The sequence below is a fragment of the Acromyrmex echinatior genome, chromosome 2, assembly GCF_024713525.1.
Source record: "Acromyrmex echinatior isolate Ae372 chromosome 2, ASM2471352v2, whole genome shotgun sequence".
NCBI classification, from domain to species: domain Eukaryota; kingdom Metazoa; phylum Arthropoda; class Insecta; order Hymenoptera; family Formicidae; genus Acromyrmex; species Acromyrmex echinatior.
This window is the reverse complement of record NC_141853.1, coordinates 17,330,298-17,354,932: the sequence shown is the minus strand read 5'-3', so window position 1 is coordinate 17,354,932 and position 24,635 is coordinate 17,330,298. Positions and strand designations below refer to the sequence as shown.

Sequence of the window (24,635 nt, the reverse complement as noted above, 5' to 3'; positions counted from 1 at the left end):
ACAAAATGATCGATATGCATATTATTGATTCACTGTATAATACATATGTCATACACATCGTTATCGCAGGTAATCGTAAATCGCTCGCTGAAAATTCCGAGCATCTAATCGATAATACGTTATGTCACACCGACATTCTAGAAGATAATATACATATTTTATAACATTTCCCATTTCTGTGTAATGTAAATACCGTAATAATATACGTAAAATATAAATTCTTCTTTGATAATATTCTTTATTAAAGATTAAATACATTTATTAGAAAATGCAAACATAAATTCGAATTATTTTTTTTTAGTAGTATACAGATTATTCTTCAAAAATCTAAAAAGCATACGTTTAATAATTTTAACCAAGATTTTAAAAGTTTCAGTATATTTGTACGATATATTCATTGATGACTAAACTTCCTTCTATTCATAGAAATCTTTTGCTGAAAAATGTATTCCTGTCTATTATCTTTTTTATTTTTCAACATTACTACATTGTGGTGAATGTTTTATTTTATTTTATATTAGATATTTTTATATCTCATTATATGATATTCTGAATATTTTATTACGTGTACCTAACTATAGTATATAATTAACAATACAAATATTAAATCATTTCAAATATTTGACAAAAATTCCGAATTATTTTAAGTAAAATTCAAAACGAAAAATTGTTTAAATCCTGGAAATTTTAAATGTTTGAAAATTTTTCTAAATATTTCAAAAATATAGTTTATTTTCTTGTAATATCGTACTATTAGGTATTGGAATTAATTCGTAGCGTTTTACAAGTGATGGGAAGTACTTTCATTAATGTATTTTTTAATGCTCATGTGAAATAAATAACATTCTTTCATTAAAAAACGCTACGAATTAATTCCAACACCTAATATTTTTCAATTTGTTTTTTATTTTATTCTATGAACACAGACATTTAGATAAAACTCTATACTTTAAAGAAAAACATAAGAGATATATATATATAATATATATAGTATACATAACAAAACATTTTTTTTAATATTCAAATATATTTGACAGTAATATACAACTATCAAAATTTTTTAAGTTTCTTAAAACTTAAGAATTCCTTGTTTCAAATAATATTTAAAGTCATTTAAATAATCACGTGATTAAATTATTTGATAAGTTTCAATAATAGAATTTAAAAAAAGATTAATCGTCACTAATTACAATATACTATTATATCATAAAATATTTATAAAATTATATAATATATTACATTTATTTATTAGTCCAAGTCATAGCATTATCCATAAAATATTTCAAAATTATGTTCTGAAGCTGATTGGTTTCCATCAGTTTCCCCTTGGAAAGACAATAACTCGGTGATGTGCGGTCACGAGGAACAATGATGTTTTAAGTCAAGATCGCATGGATGACATCGCAGATGTTTGGACGAATGACAGACAGTGAATCGTGACAGGTGCAGAAACGAGATAATTCGATAGTTCTCGCGATATTTTTAGATCGTTCCACAGTTAAGACGATAAACTTCCCGAAAAAGGATTGCAATCGAGATCTCTGACGCTAAATTTTTTTCACACTTTATTTTGAACTAATCATTTAATATGGACGTTAAATTCTCTTCTGAATAATTCACGCAACGATACGTAATTGCAGCATATATAAATATCATAATATATGTATAATGTTATATCATTGTACATTTATGTTATGCTAATATATTGTCATAGACAATATATTATATATATATATATAAAATTTTAATTATAAATATATGTAATTGAAAAAACATCGGAAGAGCTAGAATCACTGAGCGTTCAACTATACGAGTACGGACAATGAAAGTTACATCGAACAGAGATAAGAAAAAGAAAACATATTATTTTCTCTTTTTATTTGACTTGATTTCGTTACTGTTTTTAGTGGCTAAGTCATTTTATTATGTCTACATAATAAAACATAAAAACGCATATATATATAAAAATAAAAATTAAATTAAAACATATAAAATCACCGATAGTTGATAAAATCGAGATTCAATATTTTACCAACCATTGATAATGTATTTCTATAAACATGCGCATTAATATATGTGTATTTTATAATATATTTATTGCAATTTAATACATACATAATAAATATTTATAATTATTTTAAATAATAAGATACTGAAATAATAAAAGTATTAATTGTTGAAATCTTATTATTTATTTTTGTTCTATATTGCAAATAAGTACATTTTAATTTAAAATTAACTGTGTTATATAAATAGCTATAGATTATTTTTTAAAAAATTATTGTTTTTTAAATAATTTATAAACTATATTATTTATATAAAATTGATTCAAATTGTAATCATTTATATCAATAAAATAATTAAATATATTAAATCTAAAGTAAAGTAGATTTACCGAATTTACCTACAAATTTAAAAAAAACATATCTTTGGTAGAATTTAATTTTCTTCTCGTTAGATGTCATTAATGTGCATCAAATAATAATTTAATCGATAAATTTATAGTTGATAATGAAAATAGCTGTACATGATAAAAATATCTTAAATAATAAAATCAATTTTCAGATATCTTTTCATTATATATTTCCTCGGTTCTATTATGTAATTTTTTTATATGTTAAAATTTATTATGCAATACGAGTTGATTTTGAAATTGATTTAATTAAAGTCTGATAATAATATATTATATGAATTTCTCAGCCATTTATATATAATAATTTTTACAAGGAGCGCATGTTCTTATTAGCGGTGCTGTCATTAAAAAAAAAAAGTAATTTTGCACGCCGCAAATAACTATTATTATAATCTATGTAATATAATAAAAACAATTTCAACTAAGCTTAAACTATTCTTTACAATTAAATTAAATATGTCATTTAGCTTATCACAAATACACAGTTTCTGATAGGTTGAAACTTGAAATTCTTATTCTCTGTTCTCTGTTCCCTATTCCTTTCATTATGCCTCTTAGAAAGAAGATAACGTTAAAGAAAGAACAAAAAAGAAAAATTAAGACGAATAGATACTCCAGAAATAGAGATGTCCCTCTTCTTTCATTTTCATGGCGGTGTTTTTAAATCTGTTGTCAACGGGAGCGGTTCAATTGCCCACTGCCAATCACAGCGATTTCTACGTAGGGAGTTTTGGGTTTTTTTTTAGCGCTATGATTGGCTTGTGCGCAATTGTATCGTGGGCAATTGCTATGCACTCGTTGTCAAAGTCGTACACAGGGACACGACTATATAGTGTAAAAAATTCAGAGGAAATAGGCACAATAGAGAAATCATCAGCGTCAAGGCTATGTAGCTCAGTGACAGGACGGAAGTCTACCATTTTGGAAGAGACTAAGAACCTTATTCCTGAACAAATATTGGGTCATCTAAAAAGTATCCGCGATTTCTTGTCACTAGATGTGTGTTGATAGTCATATATCTAGTGACAAAGTACCGCGGATACTTTTTAGATGACCCAATATATGTATGCTGTACATATACACATATACATACAAAAAATTTTCACTTTTCACATTTTCGTCCTAGGGAAAAAGATATATTGGGTCATCTAAAAAGTATCCGCGGTACTTTGTCACTATATGACCATCAACACACATCTAGTGACAAAAAACCGCGGATACTTTTTAGATGACCCAATATAATCGATACCGAGGATTGTATTGTACATCCGGGATGGATGTAATGTCAGGTTAGCCGACTTGTAAGAAATTTAGAGGAAATAGTTACAACAGAGAAGCTATCAGCGTCAGGGCTGTGTGGCTCAGAACGGTGGCAGGACGGAAGTCTACCATTTCGAAGGAGATCAGCAGGCCTATTTTGTAACTCTTAACGCAAATTTTGTTATTATATTTTACCATGGTAAAAAAGCTGCGCAGCGACGTTATAATGATAACGAAATTTGCGTTAAGAGTTACAGAATAGATCTGTTGGCCTTGATTCGAATCTTGGAGCACCCTGATATTTTTCTCGTGTTGTCGCTTAAATTTCTTACAATAATTTCTATCCGGACGAAAGGGCATAATTAGGATCTAACTTCACAGATAAATCCGTTCAATCTATCAATTATTTGTAGGAAACTGAAAAAAAAATCACTGAGAAAAAGAAACAAGAAAAAATCATGCTAAATCTGAATCATGTTTTATCTTTTCCTAATTTTAATTTTTAGGAAGAATTAGAAATAACCAATATTAGAGTAACTAACATCATTGTCCAAGCCGAATCGGTTTAAAAAAAAAATCCGCTATGGTAAAAAACGCTGATTGATAGAAATGGACATGCCGCGCTACATAATACTACACTGAAAGAAAAGATTGATTGCTGCAGCAAATTAAATGGTTAAATATGGCATAGCATTTTTAATTGGCTGCAGCAATTAAAAATTGGCTGTTACATAACCAATTAAAAATGCTATGCCATATTTTACCATCTAATTTGTTACAGCAGCCAATCTTTTTTTTCAGTGTATGGGTTGCACGCTCGCTAGGTACGCCCCTAAGCGTAAAGTAGTAACTGTCAATGGACGATTACTCGGCCAATCGCAGGCGAACTGCGAGTGTGACCCGACAACGTCGCCCACTGGGTCTCCAACACTGAACTCGACAGTCGTGGCTCGGCTGTTCTTTCGTACTCGGTTAGCGGATTTGTGTCTGACAGTGTGGCCGATTGGACTGCCGTGTGATTGTCGCGAAGACTCGTTTGGGGTCCACAAGAAGACGACTCGTCGACATCGCTTCATATACATTTAATACCCACGATGACACATTTGGTAACTTCGTCGACAACGAGCGTTTCTGGAATAAATGCGGCAGCGTTAATCACGACCGAGACGATAACGACAACGTTACAACAGCGTGTTCGCTTACCACGATAGTGCATTGCTGCTACAACGGGAAAAGAAGAGAGAGAAAGAGAGAGAGAGAAAAAGGGAAAGTGTGTATGTGTTTGTGTGTGTCGGATTCTCGTTCTCGATGTGGATGCGTCGCGTCGTGCACTTTAAACGAGGTACACATACACGCCCGAGTTCCAGGAAGCGCGTAGAAGAAGAATATTTCATCAAGCGATGCACGTGAGAAGAAAGAAAGAAAGAGAGTACGCGCTATCGAAAGAACATAAGTGAATCTGTAATTGATCGCACATACGTATTGGCGCGACATAGAGAAAGCGAGAGAAAGAAAGACAGAGAGAGAGAGAGAAAGAGAGAGAGAGAAGAGAAAGAGGGGAAAAAAAGAACAGGTTACAAGGCAAGCGGGCGCCATTCGGAAGTAACAGTGTCAAAGCACTGAGGCACCGTTTGCAACTTCTTTAGCGCCGCGCACGGCATCTAGAACGTGCGATGGGACGTGCGAGCGTGCGTGCCGTCGTCAGCGTGCGTCAAGGTGCGTGAAGTGGCCCCGTGTGGTGCGAAAAGTGCGAACGGAGAGTCCGCAGACGGAGTCGTTTGTCGCTTGGCGCGCGAGCGCTAAACTCGGGGCTCTCAGTCTCGCCTATCGTCCAAGCAGTCGAGTCTACGGGCGCGCCTTCTCGCTCTCGTGCCTTCGCTTCGTGGCGTGAACGCCGACCGCTGGGCTGCTTCGATTCTCCTCTTGCTCGCCAGCGGAGTTTTCGCTGCGTCGCGCTTATACACTCTGGATACGTGTATGTGCGCGCGCGAGAGATACGTACGTGAGAAACATCAGAGACGGACGTAACCGGCCCGTCGTATATACGTGCCGGAGGCGAATCTGGGGATCTGGGGGAGAGACCGTGGAAAAAAGAATTCCCAGATAATGGAGAAACCTGCGTGTACTGTGGACTCGTGATCGATTGCGAATTTTTCTGTGTTGTATATTTTTACGAGGAAGATAGAGAAGTGGAGAAGGTGGCGGAACGGAAGAAGGAAGAAGAGGAGGAGGAAGCAGAACGAGAGAAAGAGAGAGACAGCGAGAGACAGATTAGGTTAGGTTGAACTCACGTTCCCCCCCTCCCATTCCTCCGCTGCGGCACCAGGGCTTCATCTCATTTCGATGTGCACGCCAGTTTCCATTTGACTTGTGTACGCCTAAGGGACGAGGGCAGAACATAGAGAAGATAAGAGACCGAGGATAGTGCGCGACTGATGGATCTAAGGAAAAGTGATAGAAAAATACAAATGCTGATCGCCGATGGAATTTTTGTCACCGAATCATTGTCACCGTTCATGGCAATCAATAACGAATACCTCAAATTCAAAGCTCGGATATTACGCTTCATCGACATGTTTCCAGGTTAGCGCGAGATTACACGATTGTTACACACGGCTATCTGGCATTTCGTCGTGCCTTCACTATTCACTCGAAAAAATAGATGAATTTAATAGATTGCGAATTCGGTCGGAAGTACTTAGTGTATAAAGACGTATGTATCTAAATCAATCAAGTATGAGAAACGCCAGTTCACGATCAAAGTTAGTTGGAATAATACATCTATATGTACTCTCTAAAACTTTTAGAATAAATTGTCACTCTGAAGAGTGTGGCATCTCACTCTTAAAGGTTGAAAATTGAGTCTTTCAAGACTGGTTCAATTTTCATTCTTTAAAGTGAGATTTCACTCCAAAGAAATTTAAAGATATCGTCAAGCTAGTCTACTTTTATATTAAAGGTCTGTTTCACTAATCTCGGTTAAGTTAACGACGGTTACGTTACTGGGGCTCATTTAGGCCCAGTTTCACAATTTATTATTACTCATTATTATTTAAAATAAATTAAATTTCGGTTAAAAGTTAACCATGAGTTGTGTGAAACTGGATTGTGAAACCCAATTTTTTATTATCTAGTTAACTTGTGGTTAGGTTTAACCTGATGTTTTATCCATTAGGGATATCATCTATGATGGACGAAGCTCATTCGGTGAAACATCAGGTTAAACTTAACCACAAGTTAACCAGATAATGAAAAACCGGGCCTAAATGAGTCTCGTGTAACCATCGATTAACTTAATCGAGGTTGGTGAAAGAGATCCTAAATTCATTCTTTTTAGCTGAACTTCTTCCACGGTTCATCTCTTTTCTTTTTTTTTTCTCCAAGAATTTAGAGGGTATTTAAATAATTTTTATCTTGTATATATGCACGCTGATTACTTTCTGTCTTGTAACACAAACTAAAATAATATTCGTGTGTTTAATATAAATACGGAAAAACCACGAAATGAATCACTTTATTTGATAAAATATGTAATGGGTATCTTACTCTCTAAAACTTTTAGAGTGAATCTTATTCTGGAGAGTGAAATCTCACTCTTAAAGACTGAAAATCGATCCACTCTTTTTCAAGACTGGCTCGATTTTCACTCTTCAGCGTGAGATTCTATTTCGAAGAAATTTAGAGGCTATCGTCAAGATATTCTACTTTTACATTAAGTTCTTTTTAGCTGAACTTCTTGCACAGTTCTTTTCTCTTTTTCTCTCCAGAGAAGTTAAAAAGAATAACCTTATTCTCGAGATTAGATCAGTGTACAACGACTTTAATATGCACTAGTGCATGCACACTAGTGCATGCAACCGAATTCGCTATTACTCGGCACGAAGTCGCATAGTATCGTGTCGCGACAGTTTCGCACGAACGTTTCCATTCTCGAGGGCCCCCCCTCAGATCAAACGAAACGGTCTTTCTTTCGACTTCCACCAACACGACGGAGGTGTCGTCTGATCTTACGTGTCTGGAATTTTTGTTCTCGGAATATTTACAACTTTTTATACGCACCTCTCAAATATACGCAGCCCTTTATTGTTAGTTCGGATCTACATCTAGGTATTTTAAATCTTAAGTCATAAGAAACTGACCAATTATAGCCGAATGCAAGGAAAATAATTGATTGTCCATTTCTTATGGCTTAAAGCTTAAAAATCTATTGTAGATCCGGGCTTACTCTTGTAGTACAGAAGCTTACAGTAATCCAATAACGTTTTTATTTATCAACGTAGATTAAACTTTTTCTTATGTCCATTTCTATCACAAGTAGTTTAATTTTAATCTTGATTCAATTAACTGTTCATTTTTTTTCTAGTTCTAAGAATTGGAAAAAGGTAAAGAACAAATAGAATCGAGAAAAGTTAATTTACATTGATGGAAACGGAATAAAAGAAGAGGTCTATTGCTACAATGTAATATTTCTACAATATTGTTGCAAATGTTGCTACATATTTGTTGGAATGTGTGATGTGTGCTGTATGAGTAAGATATCTGACTCTTCCCACATTAACTCGAATATGTGCTTTAAAAAAATCAAGTATAATCAAGTATAATCACCAAGGAATGCATAGTAATATTATGTCGCAGAAGTAGAAGAAAAAGCATCTCAAGATTGCACTCGTATATCTTCATCGTTTTTAAAAAACGTTAGCATTTTTAGTTGTCGTTAACGATAGTTCGAAGATTGTCCAAAGATACGTTATTATAAATGACACGTCCAGAAATAAGTTATTATAATCTTTCAATGAAATTTATATGTATCGGTACGCAAGAAGTATGATCTACCGCGCGGTGTTAAATGTAAATGTATGTAGCCAGCGGAGTAGACAGAATAAAAAAGACAAGACGGTAGACGACGACGACGACGACGACGACTTCGACGACGACGATGACGACGACGACGACGACGCTGTAGAGACTTGTGCGAGACGGTGTGTTCCCATACGTCTAACGATCATTTCTTTTTCTTCAACCTTCCTTACTCCTTGGATATTCGCGATATAACGCGTCATCGTCGCGAGTTTTACCGAGTTTCACTAAACTATTCTGACATTCTTTAAAAGTGTCCATAAAATAATAATTGCACGAGATTGTATTTGCTCATCGCGATGGCATGACTTATCATGCTTATCAGAATCCGTATTTTTTTTATACATTATCGTTAAGTATGAGTCGTACCTAAGAGTTATATATAAATTTATAAGAGTACATTACTTTGATATTCTTTTTTGCTCTTTTTATTTATATTACTTTTGTAAAAATAATATTATTTTTGTGTCAGTGTGTATATGATATGTAAGAAAATATCAATAATTTAAGAGAATATACGTATAACATACGTGGCACAAAAAGTAAAACAATTTTTTTTAATTTTCTCGAGATTACTTATCAATGTGAATCTTGATGAAGTGATATATGCAATTTATTCGTACACTTCGTCGGTTTATTTACCTATTTTGTGCATTAATAATTTTTAAAAGTAAAATTAACTTTTAATAAAAAAAAATTATATATATATATTTAACTCAAGAATTAGGAATTTGTTAGAAAAATCTAAAAAGAAATATTCAGATCAGTATAAATCGGTGAATGCAGATGTCGGTAGCAATAAAGTATCCACGATGCCTAATTTTTTTGTATATGCGGGAAAATTGGAATCTTAAACGTGATATACACTTAAACACTTAAATGTCATCACTTAGCGTAATATTAGTTTTATTTAATTTCTTAAGGCTTTTTTTAGCCAAAAATAATTCAATACGAAATTCCAACAGTCAGTAAATAATATTATTTAGGCTAAGTTGTTCTTTCAGTAAACTTCAGCTCAATATCTTATTCTCTTACTCTTTTATGTTCTTATTCTTTTACTTTTTTTGTTTATTCAATAAATAAATTACTACATAACTTATCTGAAGATAAAATAATCGGCCTTTCCTTAGTACAATAAATTAAAAGTAAATAAAAAATAACGCAAAAGATAAAAAACTATGACATATAAGAACATGATAAAAACATTAAAAGACAAAAAATATATTGTAAAGATAAAAAATGTATAGGTGTATAAATTAATTCTCGGCCTTTTTCGAAATTTATTATTTATTTTTAAAACATACTGTTACATTTTAGTTTGGGAAATAATTTCCCTCTGCATCTATACATTTTTGCCACCTATCAGGAAATTGGCGGATATCTTCGCGGAAAAAAGACGGCGGTTTCGATTCAATGAAGTCATCGGTACATTTTTTCACATCTTTTTCTGTTTGGAAATAAGAATCCACTAGATGATGCTGTAACGATTGGAATAAGTAGTAATCCGATGGGGTTAGATCAGGAAAACAGGCTGCATACAGCAATATTTCCCAACCCGACGCATAGATAAATTTCTTCGTCACTTTCGCTACATTTCGCGTTGTCGTACAGCAGTATCACTTGCCGTATCCAATGGCCGGTTTTTTTTGCTCAATGGCATCACTCAGACGCATCAGTTGGTCTTGATAACGTTGAGTAATAATTGTTTCACCCGATTTTAATAGCTCGTAGTATATACGCCTTTGTAATCCCATCAAATACACAATAAAATTTTTTTGCATGAATATTGGATAATCGCAACCTCTTTCGAGGATTCGTCAAGTCGAACTAACAATTTTCTTCTTTTCCGATTGTCATACAACACCTATTTTCATCGCCAGTCACCTTTATAAAGAAAAAATCTTTCGTTTAAAACGCAAAAACAATGATCCAACCGTATCACAGCGTCTCTTTATTGTCTACACTAAGCATATGCGGAATCCAACGACACGCTTTCTGGATCAGTCCTAACTTTTATAACCGTAACAGTTTGCTACGTCACTTCAAGAGCTTCTGCGAGTTCTAATTGACATGAATTTTCATTCAATAGATCATCTAATTCTTGGTTTTCAAATTTTTTCGATTGTTCAGAACGAACTTCATCCGACAAATAGAAATTTCCTTTGCGAAATTGTGTAAAATATACGAAATCGCATCTTCTCCGAAAACTGAGCATATCAAATTTGTTGCTTCGGCGGCATTTTTTTTTTTTCAAACGCGAACGATATACAGTGACGAAGATGCTTTTCCTGAAACGACATTATTCGTTCCGCACAAACTTCACTTATTTTTTGAAGTTATGTTAACTATATAATTGAATGTTAATGTTCCTAAATTGGTCTTGAATATCCCAAACAGGGTCGACTTAACAATTTATATTAATGTTATAATTAATTTTAAGGAAGGGCCCAGAATTTATTTATATATCTATTATTTCTTTCGAATGATCCTTTTTAGAATAACATTATACAAGATTAACTCAGTAGTGAAAATAGAAAATAATATTTTACTCCAGCATGCGCGTGCGATAATTTGAAATTTTTACAAATGTATCTAAAACTATCCCTGATAATATGAATTACTATCGTGTATGTTCATTCCTTTAATTTATATTAAAATATTACGCGATTGTATAAAAAGAATCTTGTTGACTAATTATTTAAATTTACGTGTTTTAGATTATAATAAGTAGAACATAAGAGAGAATGATAACAGTGTATTTCTGATTCTAATAAAAAGAAATTAGAGAAATGTCTATTTATATGCTAGTGTAAGATCAAAACGAATTAAGGTATAGAGACCATTGAAAAAAGTAATAATTATAATAAGCGATCAATTGTAGAAGGTAAATTGCGAAGTTCAAGTACAATAAATTAATGTTAATAATTATTTCGCGGAGGAATTAGTTTTACTTTTTATCACATGAAATGAAATTGATCGTTGCCTTCAAATAATATTTATATTTCCAAATCTTATCATTGGTTTAAATTTCATTAAACTTTCGATGAAACTTGCATATTCTCGTGCATATCCACAGATAAATATATCACTCTATGATTTTACAATGTTTCGTCATTTTTAGTCTTGTTTAAAAAAATATATATTTTTTTTTAATTAAAAAAATGAATCTTTTGATTACCATGATAACATGATCTGTACATGGACGATAACAATTTTATATTAGGTGTTGGAATTAATTCGTAGCGTTTTACAAGTGATGGGAAGTACTTTCATTAATGTATTTTTTAATGCTCATGTGAAATAAATAACATTCTTTCATTTAAAAACGCTACGAATTAATTCCAACACCTAATAATATAAATTGTGAACGTTTTTTTCTTTAATATTATATCAAACATCTCTAAAAAATAGGTAATAGAATTTTGAGATTTCCTACAGTTTTACAGTTTGTTTTAAGATTAAAAATTTTTTATTTAAAATTATGTTCAATTGAATTTTTATATAAATTTTTTGAAAATTAAAAAAAGTCAAACGTTTTTTAGTACGTTTTAATTTGTTCAAAAGATAATAGATAACGATATTTATTGTCGTGTTAATGTAACAGTTTTACATTATCTATAACATTTAATCAGAAATCTACATTCTTATCTGTGCAATATCTTGTAGATAAGAATGTAGATTTCTGATTATATGTTAGATAATAACGTAAAATTGTTATATTAATACAATATTAACATAGTAATAAATATCATACGGACGTGACACTCGTGATTATTTTATGTGCAATATAATTAACAATGCTACTAAAAATATATATAATACATCCAAATATAAATGCAACTATATCTATGCTAAATTTATGAAAATTTGCCGCATATACTTTTACTGTAATGTGATAAAGTTGCGTTACGGATTTTACTATGTTTTTGTATTGGTATATGTATATAATAATATTAAATTATTGTTAAATTATAGAGATGTTTAACATTATATCAATTACATATTTAAAATATTTGTAAATATACGATCAAATGTTCTTCTTTTTCTCTCAGTTCCGCATCTCCTATAAATGCAATATTTTGTCTTATTTCCATTCAGTTACGCAAACAACTTACTAATTTTTACGATTAAATTACTTGTGTAAAAAGATAAAATATTAGGCTAGCTCTATAAAGCTAGCAGGATCAAATCAGCAGAATCAAATCGGACCTATCGAAATTTTTAGTACTCATTTTGTACTAAATTATACCATTAATGATAATTTTGTAGCAGGTGCCATTTCGAAAAAAATCGTGGCGCTGCTAGCTTAATATTAAGCTAAAAATATGAGACACATGTTTTACGAAAAAAAGTGAGATTTTTTTTTGAAGGAAATAACATATAATATAGAATTGTTTTTGGCAGTACTAAATAGTATAAATTCAATCTTATTAATTTTTGATATTATTTTTCATTTTTTTCTTTTTATCATCAATTGGTCCTGCTAGCTTTACAGAATTAAATATTAGTTAATTTTATATTTTATTTATCTTTTTGTTCAAATAATTATTACAAAAAATATTATTGAAATAAAAATGCAATGTACATATCGCACATGTATTCAGCATGAAAACATATCTTCAGGATTTAATCACTGCAGTTACGATAACGTAAAAATCCTTATTGACTTTTAAAACTCGGTTGCATCGATATAGGTACAAACAAATAAATCGATAAGGATGCACATACATGATATGTTAAATCGATCCTTTTGAAGCATCGCGTGACCGACCTTGATTTCATCAAGTTCTCGTCGTTCAAAGGCTATTCTTTAGAGCTGCACCTACGCATTTATATGCATATCTCTCCCTCCACCACCCCCGCCTTTCTCAATATAAAAGCTGTAACCTACAAGTAACTGCAGTGTAATTGACAATCGAGAAATCGTGTTTGATCGGACATGAAACATATCCGTGCTATTTCCGACTGTTGGGAATTGTATTGGTATCTATAAAATGGTAATATCTATAAAAGCGAATTGATTTTCTAATTTGAAAAATCGCAGTAAGATTTTCCAATTGTAAAACAAATTCACATATATTTATTTCTATATTTCTTTAATATTAAACGAATATTAGAAATATATGCAGATTTATTTGATACTTTTTTAAAGATTAATATGATAATATTCACAATCGTGATATACAAAAAATTATTGTTCAATATCGCTATCATTTTACCGTTGTCACATTGAAAAAAAATATATTAAATTTTAATAAATAATTGTTTAGTAACATTTATAAAAAATAAATATTTGTTAAATAAAACATTTAATAAGTAAATAAATTAATGGCTCTACCAAATAAATGTATATTTACATCTAGTAAATATTCAACTGGCACTATTCAAACAAATATTTATTAAAATTTATTAAAATTTAGTACATTTTTCTCTCAATCCACACAAACACACTTCCACCTCTATTTCATATATATATTTTTTTTCTATGAAATATTATATTATAATCAACTACTATATTCAAATTCAGCGAGTAGAAAATATAGATTCAATCCGACTACTTCATTAATCCATCAGCCAGATTAATTGAACGGTATACTGTCGGATACAGATATTTGCTTTATAGCGGCATATAACAAGCCGCTTGATGTGTAAAGATGCCAATAGGGAAGGCGGATGGGTACACAGGAGGGTGCCGGTGCCGTTTGGGATAATATGACAAAGATTGGGAGGCACGAGACGGTAGAGGGCGAGAGTATGGACAGACATAGAAAAGCCAGGTGTTTTGTGGCATAGGACGAGACCACCCTCTGCCTCTACTCCCTCCTTAAGGGACCCAACCGTTCGGCTTGGAACGACTCGATTCGTGTCTCCTTTTTCTCTGGTCCTGGTTTATCCATAAATTCTGCTAAGCGCTTTACAATATTTCATCTTATTCAAATCCTTATTTATCGATACATTTTTATTTGTTACAGTACACATAATAAAGTTATGTGTTACATAAACACATAATAAAAGCAAATTTTCGTAAATGTCAATTAATTAAGCGAATTAATATCGGAGAAAAAAAATGTACCAACAATTTATAACAGTATTTTGTATTATCATAGAAGTCTCAAATATTATAGTTTTGTTATAAACTAAATTTTTTTTTCTACGATAGAAAGTTGTGACTTTATGTCCTTATACTAATAATCTATTAACTGTGTGACAAATCTGAATGAAAATTTTAAACTTTTCTTTTTCATTCCATTATTATCGAATAAATTCTTCGACGCAGCATACTATGGTTCCTCATTCAACTGCTAGACAATTCCATCTTTTGCAGGCTTCCATTCCTTTTGGTATCTGCACGCACCTATCATTTCCTTGGTATTCGTAATAAACGGTTGTTTTCATATTTATTTTGTTTAATCCTAATAGGCCATTCATGGGTTCAATGTACCCTATGCGATTTTTTATTACTATAACTTTTTTATAATATAATTTGAAGACCCGAATTAAATTTAAATATTTTAGAATTTTTTTCTAAAGTGATTATTTTTGCGAATTTTTCAAATAACATTTCTTTGAAGCATTGTAATTATTTGAAAATAAAATATTTATTTGATTCATATTTATCTGACTTAAGGTATAAATTTCACACGTTTTAAGCTAAATACGTATTCAGTTCAGAAATATAATGTGTAGGGTTTCACAAATCTTGATGTTATCAGGTAACCAAAAATAACAATGACCTACTAGGGTTAAGCTGAGATAACTTAATATACTCGAGCTATATATATTGTGTGTGTGTGTATATTAGGTGTTGGAATTAATTCGTAGCGTTTTTAATGAAAGAATGTTATTTATTTCACATGAGCATTAAAAAATACATTAATGAAAGTACTTCCCATCACTTGTAAAACGCTACGAATTAATTCCAACACCTAATATATATATATATATATATAAATTTCGCGTGAATTCAATACGTATTTACAAATATCAGGTTAATAAATTTTTATTTTATAACTTACAAATAAATGAAGTGCAAGATGTATTCACTTGAAACATTTCGATTGTATTTGTAATAATGCTTAGATTCAATGAATGTTCTTTCCAACGCTTAGGGATGTCTTACGCTTGTCTTGAGGAAAATTAGCGATGCGCACGTTTCGTTCGCGACAGAAACGTTTTCGTATCTTTATATATTCGTATAACGCTCAACAATGGCCTGTGGTCGTTTGATAACGCTTGAATATTTTATAATTGTCTTAAAACAAATTATATTTTTGACAGCGCGCACGATGATCTTTTTTTCTATTTTTTTTTAATAAATCGATAAATCTGCATCATCATAGCAACATTGATGCTCTGAAAGCTTGAAGTGTGAAAGAATGAGTGCTAACGAGTGTATACGCGTATCTAACATTTTAAAAAACTATACTTCCCCCTTTGAGAGGATATCGAACAATAATTCAACAGCAAATTTTAATCAAGAAAGAGAGAAATAAAATTCGATCATTACAATATAAATTATCATAAAATTATTTTTGTGAATCATCGATTGATACATGAACTGTTATGCATTATCGCTTGATTGAAAGGGGATGTAAAAATCTTGTCGATCTCTTTACTTCGTCGAATTCTGTTTTAATAAGTAGCGATTTGAATTATTCCGTCCTCACCAGGGTGCACATTTTTTATTCTATCTAAAGCCCATTTTCGTGCAAGGTAGATTTTTATCTTTTATAAGGACAATCGTACCGACGTCAAGTTTTGGTTTTTGATCCATTTATTTCGCGTTCATTTAAATATTCAAAATGTCATTGTGATCAAAAATTCTGACGTACCTTCGTGATATGCTGCCAAACAGATAATTGCCGGAATAGATAGTAAATTTTTTTCTGATAAAAAATAGATCTACCAATCAAATAATAATCGTCGGGGGACGAGGCTAATAAATCATTTGGATCGATTGAAATTGCGGTAATGGGTCTGGAATGTAAAATGCTTTTGACTTGAACAACGAACGTGTTTAGCTCCTCAAATGTAATGTAAGATATTCTCCTATAACGCGTTTAAAATGATGTTTGAATAGCTATATCGAAGATTCTCATAAATCTCCAAAATGCGGTACCACCGGTGATATAAAATGCCAATCAATGCGATGTTGACTCTCAAAATTATGCAACATTTTTATGTTTTTCAGAATTAAATAAAACATACATTTCTTTTAATTAATTACTTGCACCTATAAAATTTTTTTCGTTGTCCAAATATATTTGACTTGATAGATCTCGTCTTGCAATGAAGTGCTGCAAAGCAGCAATAAATCCATCAATTGATAAGTCCGTTACAATTTCAAGATGCATTTCTTTAATTGTCATACATATGAATATGCATCCATATATTTTGATTTTTGTTACGAATTTTTTTTTCCTTGAGTATAAAAGAAATCCGCAGAAATCGATACCGATATTAGTAAATGGTAATTTTAGTTTTGCATACACGAGATGATAGAAGATTTTCCATCTTATGTTCAATTGCGCTAGCGTTAAACCTAAAACAACATTAAACATTTGCATAGACGTATGACGTTACGAACTTGGTTTCGATCGCCAAAATTTTTTGTCTAAGGAAATATAGAGTAGTTTGAATTCTGGAATGAAAATGCATCTCATGAATTTCGCGTCGATAATACGATCAGTGATATAGTACTTGGCAGCAAAATCATATGTTTACACGATGAGGCCATATTCGACTCTTGAAGACGTTCTTCGACACATAGTAAACTTTTGTCATTTAGAAATGGGCTTAAGTTAGAAATTTTAGATTTAGCTGCAGGATTTTTATTCTTAAGTCTTTTGATTTCGTTAGAAAATCGGTCGAATCATCTTTATTATTCGTGTTTCAGCTTCAATAATTTCCTCCATGTACAAAGGCCCGGAAAATTTATTGGCAGATCGAAAACGTAAACAATATGCAACGATTTTAAATAATTTTGAATAAGAAGAATATTTTTCAAACATATCAGAATTATTGGAAGCGGTAATAAGACATACGTTCTTTCTTAATTCAGAAATTTCATTCATTTGAATGAATTCAAAAAACCATTCTCCTTTATCTTTAAATAACCATGGAGGGCCTGAAAATCATGTTTGATTTTGCAAAAATTTGTAAAGTAATTGACCTCTCGAAATCACATCGGCTGGATTGTTCTTTGAGTTAACATGTCGCCATTCAGTCATAAGGCTTTGAATTTCTGTAACCCGATTTTACAACGAAAGTATTAAGCAGATGAGGCGGGATTTTTAACTAATACAATGGTAGAATCGCACTAAAAAATTGTTTTATTGAGGAGGATATTTAACGTTAATTGTTTTATGATACAATTAAGCTAAAAGCAACATGACAAAGCTCTAAGCAAAGAATAGTAATAGTCCCTTTAAAGACTATTAAGCGCCAAGTTACATGTCGTTTTGGCGCAAAGCAAATTGACAATTATATTCTCATATTTTCCACGAGAGCGTACGTAAAGTGCGACATGTGCCAAAACCAGTTACTACCGTCGCAAAAACCGTTAAATATCTCAATGGTCCTCTATTAATAATTTTCTAATAGAAATTTGATATATTAATTCAAATTGTTTAGCAAATTTTAACCATTCCGTTTAAATGCTTTGTGGTACGGATTCATCCCAATTTAAATTACTTCGCCAAACATTTTGCATTATTCTTTTAACATTATTCTTTTAACATAGAATTATAGGATCTAACAAATCTAATGGATCAAAGATTTTGGCAATTTCCGATAATATATTTCATTTTGTTAATTTTTTCGAAATTTTAATGGTTGCACCCCGAATAATATAATATATTTCATCATTTAGCGTGTACCATGCAAAACTAAGCGCTTAAAGAACGATTTTTATCAAAAACGAATTTCACGTGTAATGCATTAGTCTTGAGATCATTAATAATATTCTCATTATTTGAAGCTCACTATCTTATGTTGAAGCCACCTCGAGAAAGCAGTGCAATCATTTTGTTTCTAATCGTACGAGCTTCGTCAATGCTGTTAGCGCCGATTAATAATCGTCTACATAAAGATGCGAGCTTATTTCGGAAGCTATAGGGTAAGCCTGTTTTTCGTCATCCGCAAGTTTCTTTAGAACGCGAGTAGCAAAGTAAGCAGAGGATACCAAAACTGTATTAAATTGAAAGGTTCTAATCTCGCCATTCTTACATCAAAGAATGCAAGAAAACATCAATCGTCATCACATAAATGCACTTGTAGATACATTTTATAAGAACATACTTTATGTGTGAAATCGAATTAAATGTGAAAATAATTTATTTTGTATTGTTGGCCCAGCTATTAATGTATCGTTTAATGATATTCCAGAACTTGTCTTCGCGAATCAAACATTATTCGCACCTTAATAGTATTTCTAGATATTTTGACGACTGCGTAATGAGGCGTATAATATCCGCTCTCATCTGACTCTTTAATTAGAGATATGTAATTCAGTTTTAATTTTTATTCCTCTAATATTTAGCCTTTAACATGGAATCTGCCTTTAACTTTCGTTCTAAAGTTATTAATCTTTTTAGCGCGAGAGTGCGAGAATCACTTAGACATTGACTTGTTTTGTGAAAAAGTTGCGAATCACATAACGTCCATTATTTTCACGTAAAATCATATTTATAAAATATGATTTACATGCAATATCTTCTTCAGATTTTGGTTTGTTCAATATGATCTCTTCTATATTCCAAAAATTATTTGTCTGAGTTTTTATATTTGTTAAGCAACATGTGTTTCATTCTTAAATAATTTCTTTGACGTCGTATCACCAGCGACAACCAAAACGCATCTTTTGCAAATATAAATTATAACCTTCTGAAATAAATTAATTTGATCAATAAATATGGAAATTTGTACGATTCCTTTCGATTTAGTACAGTTTTAATTGAACCGATAGATAATGAACGTCCAACTACGTTTGTATTTAGTTGTTTCACAATGGATTCTGAAATAAAATTAGCTGTTGTACAGGTATCTAATAAAGTGCGATATTTAATTAACTTATTCTCGATCCTAAATATAACCAGTACGTTTATTAGCAATTGTGGCAACGAAGCATTCAAGGTTATGAAAGCAACTGATTGAAGACCGAATCTCTTAGTCATTCGTTTTGAGTCGAAGTTGCCAATTTTATTGCACTAGATTTATTAGCCGAAGAGCTATTATCGTAATGCAAAAGGGTATTATGACGTTTTTGACAAATTGTACAATTTGAGAACTTACATGGGACACCACGATGAGACCGCAAGCAATTAAAACAAATCTTTGCATTTTTTATTGCTTCGATATGTTTCTGCAGATAATTGCTTAAACTTTTCACATAAGTAAAGCGGGTGACGTTTAATTTTACATATTACACAATTGGGAAATATTTAAAATAAATACTTGATTAGATGGAATAATTCGTTTTCTTTTAATTGATGGTCCTATCTTATTTCTATCGAACTCTATTTCTTTAGATCTTTCGCGTTTTGACGCACAGATCGCAGTTTTATAGAAATTCATATATTTCAGGCTTTGGAAAATCGTCTCTTTCGAGGATAATCCCCCATTTTTCCAATGCTTTAGGCGATTTGTTTTCTATAATATGAACTAACATCTCGGGTCCAACGAAAATCCCAAAAGTATTCGAAGAAGCACCGTGTTATCCGCGAGCTTAGGCAAACCGTTTGCTTTCTTTATCTAATGCAGACAAATTCAGTATAGACTCAAAATGCCGAGAAATTAAAACGCGCTTCTCTTTATACGAGCGTTCTAAAACATCCCAGGCGTCAGATTAATTTATTTCGTCAATTGCGAAAATTCACAATTTTATTAACGGCTTCACCAACCAAGACTCATTTTAGATAACTGTAATTTGTCGACGTCTATTAAGTCCGACTGAGAATCTATCATACTGTGAAATGCATTCTTAAAGGAAAACCAGCTTTCATATTTCCCATCAAAGATTGGTAAAGCTGGTAACTTAATTCGCCGCTTCTTAATCAAAATGTCTTCAATTTTTTCCGCGAATAAATAAAAACGTTCTTGTATAACAACGAATTCAGATTTATGCGCTTCATTAGGATTTAATATCAGCTCATCATTGAGATCTTCAAACGTGATATAAATCAGTTAAATGAGCTAATTTCAATGAAGTATTGTCTGATTTACTCTTATTTACTCGAGAACATTATTTAAATTAGTGAGAGATTTTAGAAAAAAACGTTTTTGTATAATTAATTTAATCCTACCTGACATTGCGATGAGTTATAATAAAGATGTACGTGAAAATGAACAATGCTAAAACGAACGATTTAGCTTAATGTAATGTGTGATGAGTAGGTGGATGCTTCCAATTGTATTCTGCCGCTTAGATTATTCTGTCTATATTCCGTTGTTTAGATGTTATGTTTACGAATGCACCACGCCGAAGTTCAATGAGCTCTGCTCCTTATATTGTGATATCATTCATGGATATCCTCTTGAGCAATACTCTTCTCGAATGATTGGGAAGCCCACCTCACAGGAGGCATCAAAAAATGTTTTGTTTAAGCTGAGATAACTTAATATACTCAATCTATATATATATATATATATATATATATATATATATATATATATATATATATAAATTTCGCATGAATTCAATACGTATTTACAAATATCAAGTTAATAAGTTTTTATTTTATAACTTACAAATAAATGAAATGCAGGATGTATTCACTTGAAACGTTTCGATTGTATTTGTAATAATACTTAGATTCAATGAATGGTCAATAAATGTTCTTTCCTACGCTTAGGGAATGTCTTATGCTTGTCCTGAGGAAAATTAGCGATGCACACGCTTCATTCATTTTCATATCTTTATTCATATAACGCTTGGAAACGCTCAATAACGTCCTGTAGTCATTTGATAATGCTTGAGTATTTTATAATTGTCTTAAAAATGATCCTGCATCAATCTTGTGGGAAAATGTCTTTCTGTGAATTTGGTTAATTTTTGGATATGTTGTAATTCTTTTCATTCTGAACAAATATCTGAATGGATACAAGTGGATCCTATGAGCCGTTTTCGCGCTACAAGCCTTGAAAGATTCAGTAATCATGTAAAATCTGGATCTTTCAAAGTTTGTAACACAGAAATGGTTCATAGGATTGAAATATTTATTCAGAATGAAGAGAATTACAACATATCCAAAAATTAGCTAAATTCGCAGAAAGACTTTTTAGAAAGATTTTTATGGGGTTCTTTATATTTTTGACAGCGCGTAAATTTGGCAACGTGCTAAACTACACAATAATTACCACAAATTTCAAAGAATTATTGGAAATCGGTTAGCGTCTCACATATATACATTGAAAGGCGTATTTCTCGGATGATAAAAATTGTTTAAAAAATTAACAATTAATTTATATCATCAGGACTCTTCGGAAAGCGTTAGGACACATTCAGATTCACTATTCAAGCACCAATAGTTAAATAGTATTTTAAAATACGAAGTGTCTCTCTCTAATATTATAACATTTAGACTTGAAGAAAAGGAATGATATAAAGAATATAAAGCAAATGTGATTTTAAATAATCATTAAATCGCAAGATAATAAGATTAATGATATATAATTTATATGATATATAATTTTGTATCATAAAATACTAAATTGAATATTTTTTTTATTTAAAATTTGATGTGAAAAATTGCAGAACTTTTGGAAAGATAAAACATTGTTTACATTCCCGCTTGGTCCATAGAGAATCAAGAGAATCCTTAGGAAGTTCTCTTTTTAATCTTTCTACTATCCAATATTTCAAGTACTGCAGTAATATCTACTAGCAGATATGCGCTTAACCGATCAAATCTTTCAACACCTTTTTTGTCTTCTTTTTCGTTTAGTTATAAATCTTATTCATTTAACATCGATTTACCGATGAATAATTCTTGTTCTTTACTTTTTTAAGTTTATTTTTTTTAATTAATTTTTTTAATTATTAAATAATTTTTAGCAATTTTATGATATTGAGTATATTCGAATTGTTAATTCATAATATATTTTTATAAACGCAGCTTTCTCATAATTCATAATATATTTGTATAAATTTGTATAAATAAAGATAAATAATATAAATAAAAATTAACATATCCAATTAACAATTATGTAGTTAATATATAATATATCATAATCTTATTCTTTTATATATAATAAATGTCATGAATACAGTAAAGAAATCGATCTAATTTGCTTGTTTTATGTGTAAAAAAGTTGTACTAGGCATATGTATATTCTATTAATATCATATTATCCCAGAATTACAATTAAATATGGAAAGTCAAAGTAATCGGATCTAAGCACCATCGGCGACGCACCTTTTCTCGAGGAATCTTATCGCACGTGTTTCTATCGTGATTCATCCGAACTTTAATTTACGGATGGCGATACGGACTGTGTAAATAATAGATGTACTGTTTTACCTTTGTCATTAGGAGAAGACTATTGAAATGATTTTCTAAGTGTCACACACACAACGCGTTATTCATGATACGAGTGCGAAATCCTACGTCAGGTGTGACGTCAATCGCCGTTCAAATATTCAGTCGCGACTAGTCACTGTGTCGATACTTTTCACTCAATTCCTTTCAAGGTCCGGTACTAGATCGAAAGCGATCGAGAGAGACGTCCCGACATCAGGTACATTATAAATAAATAAATGCACGATCAGACATCCGGTGTGTGATTGCAAATACACCATTTATACCGTAATATCTCCGTTATCTCGAATCCTTGCTCCGTGATGCGAGGCAATTTCTCATCGTCGAATAAACGAGTGAAAACGACGCGTTTATACGTAACGTTACGTTTTTCTTGTGCTAATTCGGACGAAATAGATGATGGTGATAAAGAGGGAAAGAGAGCGACATAAAGCGTATTGTCCTAACGTCCTAACCAGTAGTGACTTTAAGTACAACCCACACGTTCCTTCTAATAATTGGCCATTTCCCTGCCGGTCGTGTCGCCTTCCGAGCTCAAGTTTCTCCTCGTTTCGACCGACTGGTGAAATAATTCTTAACGCGAATCGCGAATCGCCTTGAATTTAGGTTATTTTCTAATTGCATGCTTTTCAGCACAACGTCCGCTTACGTTTGCAGACTCGCGTGCGCTCCAGCCTCGAACAACGAACAATTTATTTTAACAAATAACGTGCAATTTTTATTTCTGTGTATTTTCATCTCACAAGAATTTATCTCAATTTAGAATTTAAAAAACAAAATTTAATGACCAAGCTTAACAACGCGAATAAAGGGTCAATTACAATGAGAACAATTGTCTGGTTAAAAATAGAAAATTTTCATCATGTTAATCAGAATTCTGATTACTTCAACTATAATTATAATAGGTTCAATCTCTGTCTCTCAATATCCTCATTTATTTGGATCTCTTTTTTTCTTTTCGAGCTATTTCAAATTATGTCTTTTATTTTATTTAATTACATTGTGATATTATTCTATTTATGTTTCATCTAAAAAGCTGTATAATGTTTTAAGTGATATCTCAAATTGATAAAAAGTTAATAAAATAGAATAATATTTATTTACTTCAGCTTACAAAGTAAAAAAGGGAATGTCGTCAACAAAGTTAATATTATTGTCATCTTCAACACACACACACACGCACACACACACACACTCTCTCTCTCTCTCTCTCTCTCTCTCTCTCTCATTAATTATATTATTTTCAATTTGACATCCAACGTTGAATGATTTTTTAATAGAGTCGCGATCGATCATGGCACAATTGTTCAGCTATCTACAAAAGCATAGGACGTCGCACTGTGTCTCATATTATATCCTACATCATCTCGGATAAATCTCAAGATTTTTAGACAGCATATATGCGAGAAATCTTGGGTGTGCCTAGAGTCACGTATCTTTTGAAAGCTGCAGCTACCGATGGATGAAGGAAGAAAGCTGGGAGAGAGAAAGAGGGGAAGCGGAAATTTTCCGGATAGAGAAGGGTCCCGAATAGCAGTGAGACCGGTCCGCACCAGCTGTGACTCGTC

At 31.6% G+C, this 24,635-nt stretch overlaps 1 protein-coding gene, 1 long non-coding RNA gene and 1 pseudogene across 2 annotated transcripts in view; 2 read left to right on the top strand and 1 right to left on the bottom strand.

Annotated features, from left to right (window-relative positions):
- Positions 1 to 4,543: 4,543 nt before the first annotated feature.
- Positions 4,544 to 24,635, top strand: part of LOC105143476 (uncharacterized) — a 43,133-nt gene continuing 23,041 nt past the window's right edge. Inside the window, exon 1 of the mRNA XM_011051835.2 lies at positions 4,544 to 6,256. Within this exon, the coding sequence (XP_011050137.1) occupies positions 6,109 to 6,256 (148 nt within the window). The 5' untranslated portion in view covers positions 4,544 to 6,108. The remainder of the gene's footprint in view (positions 6,257 to 24,635) is intronic.
- On the top strand, positions 6,265 to 9,706 carry LOC147910563 (uncharacterized). The gene is made up of 2 exons (XR_015544233.1): positions 6,265 to 6,806; positions 6,893 to 9,706. It is a non-coding gene; the product is annotated as an uncharacterized LOC147910563 (long non-coding RNA).
- LOC147910562 (uncharacterized) lies at positions 11,758 to 20,839 on the bottom strand (annotated as a pseudogene).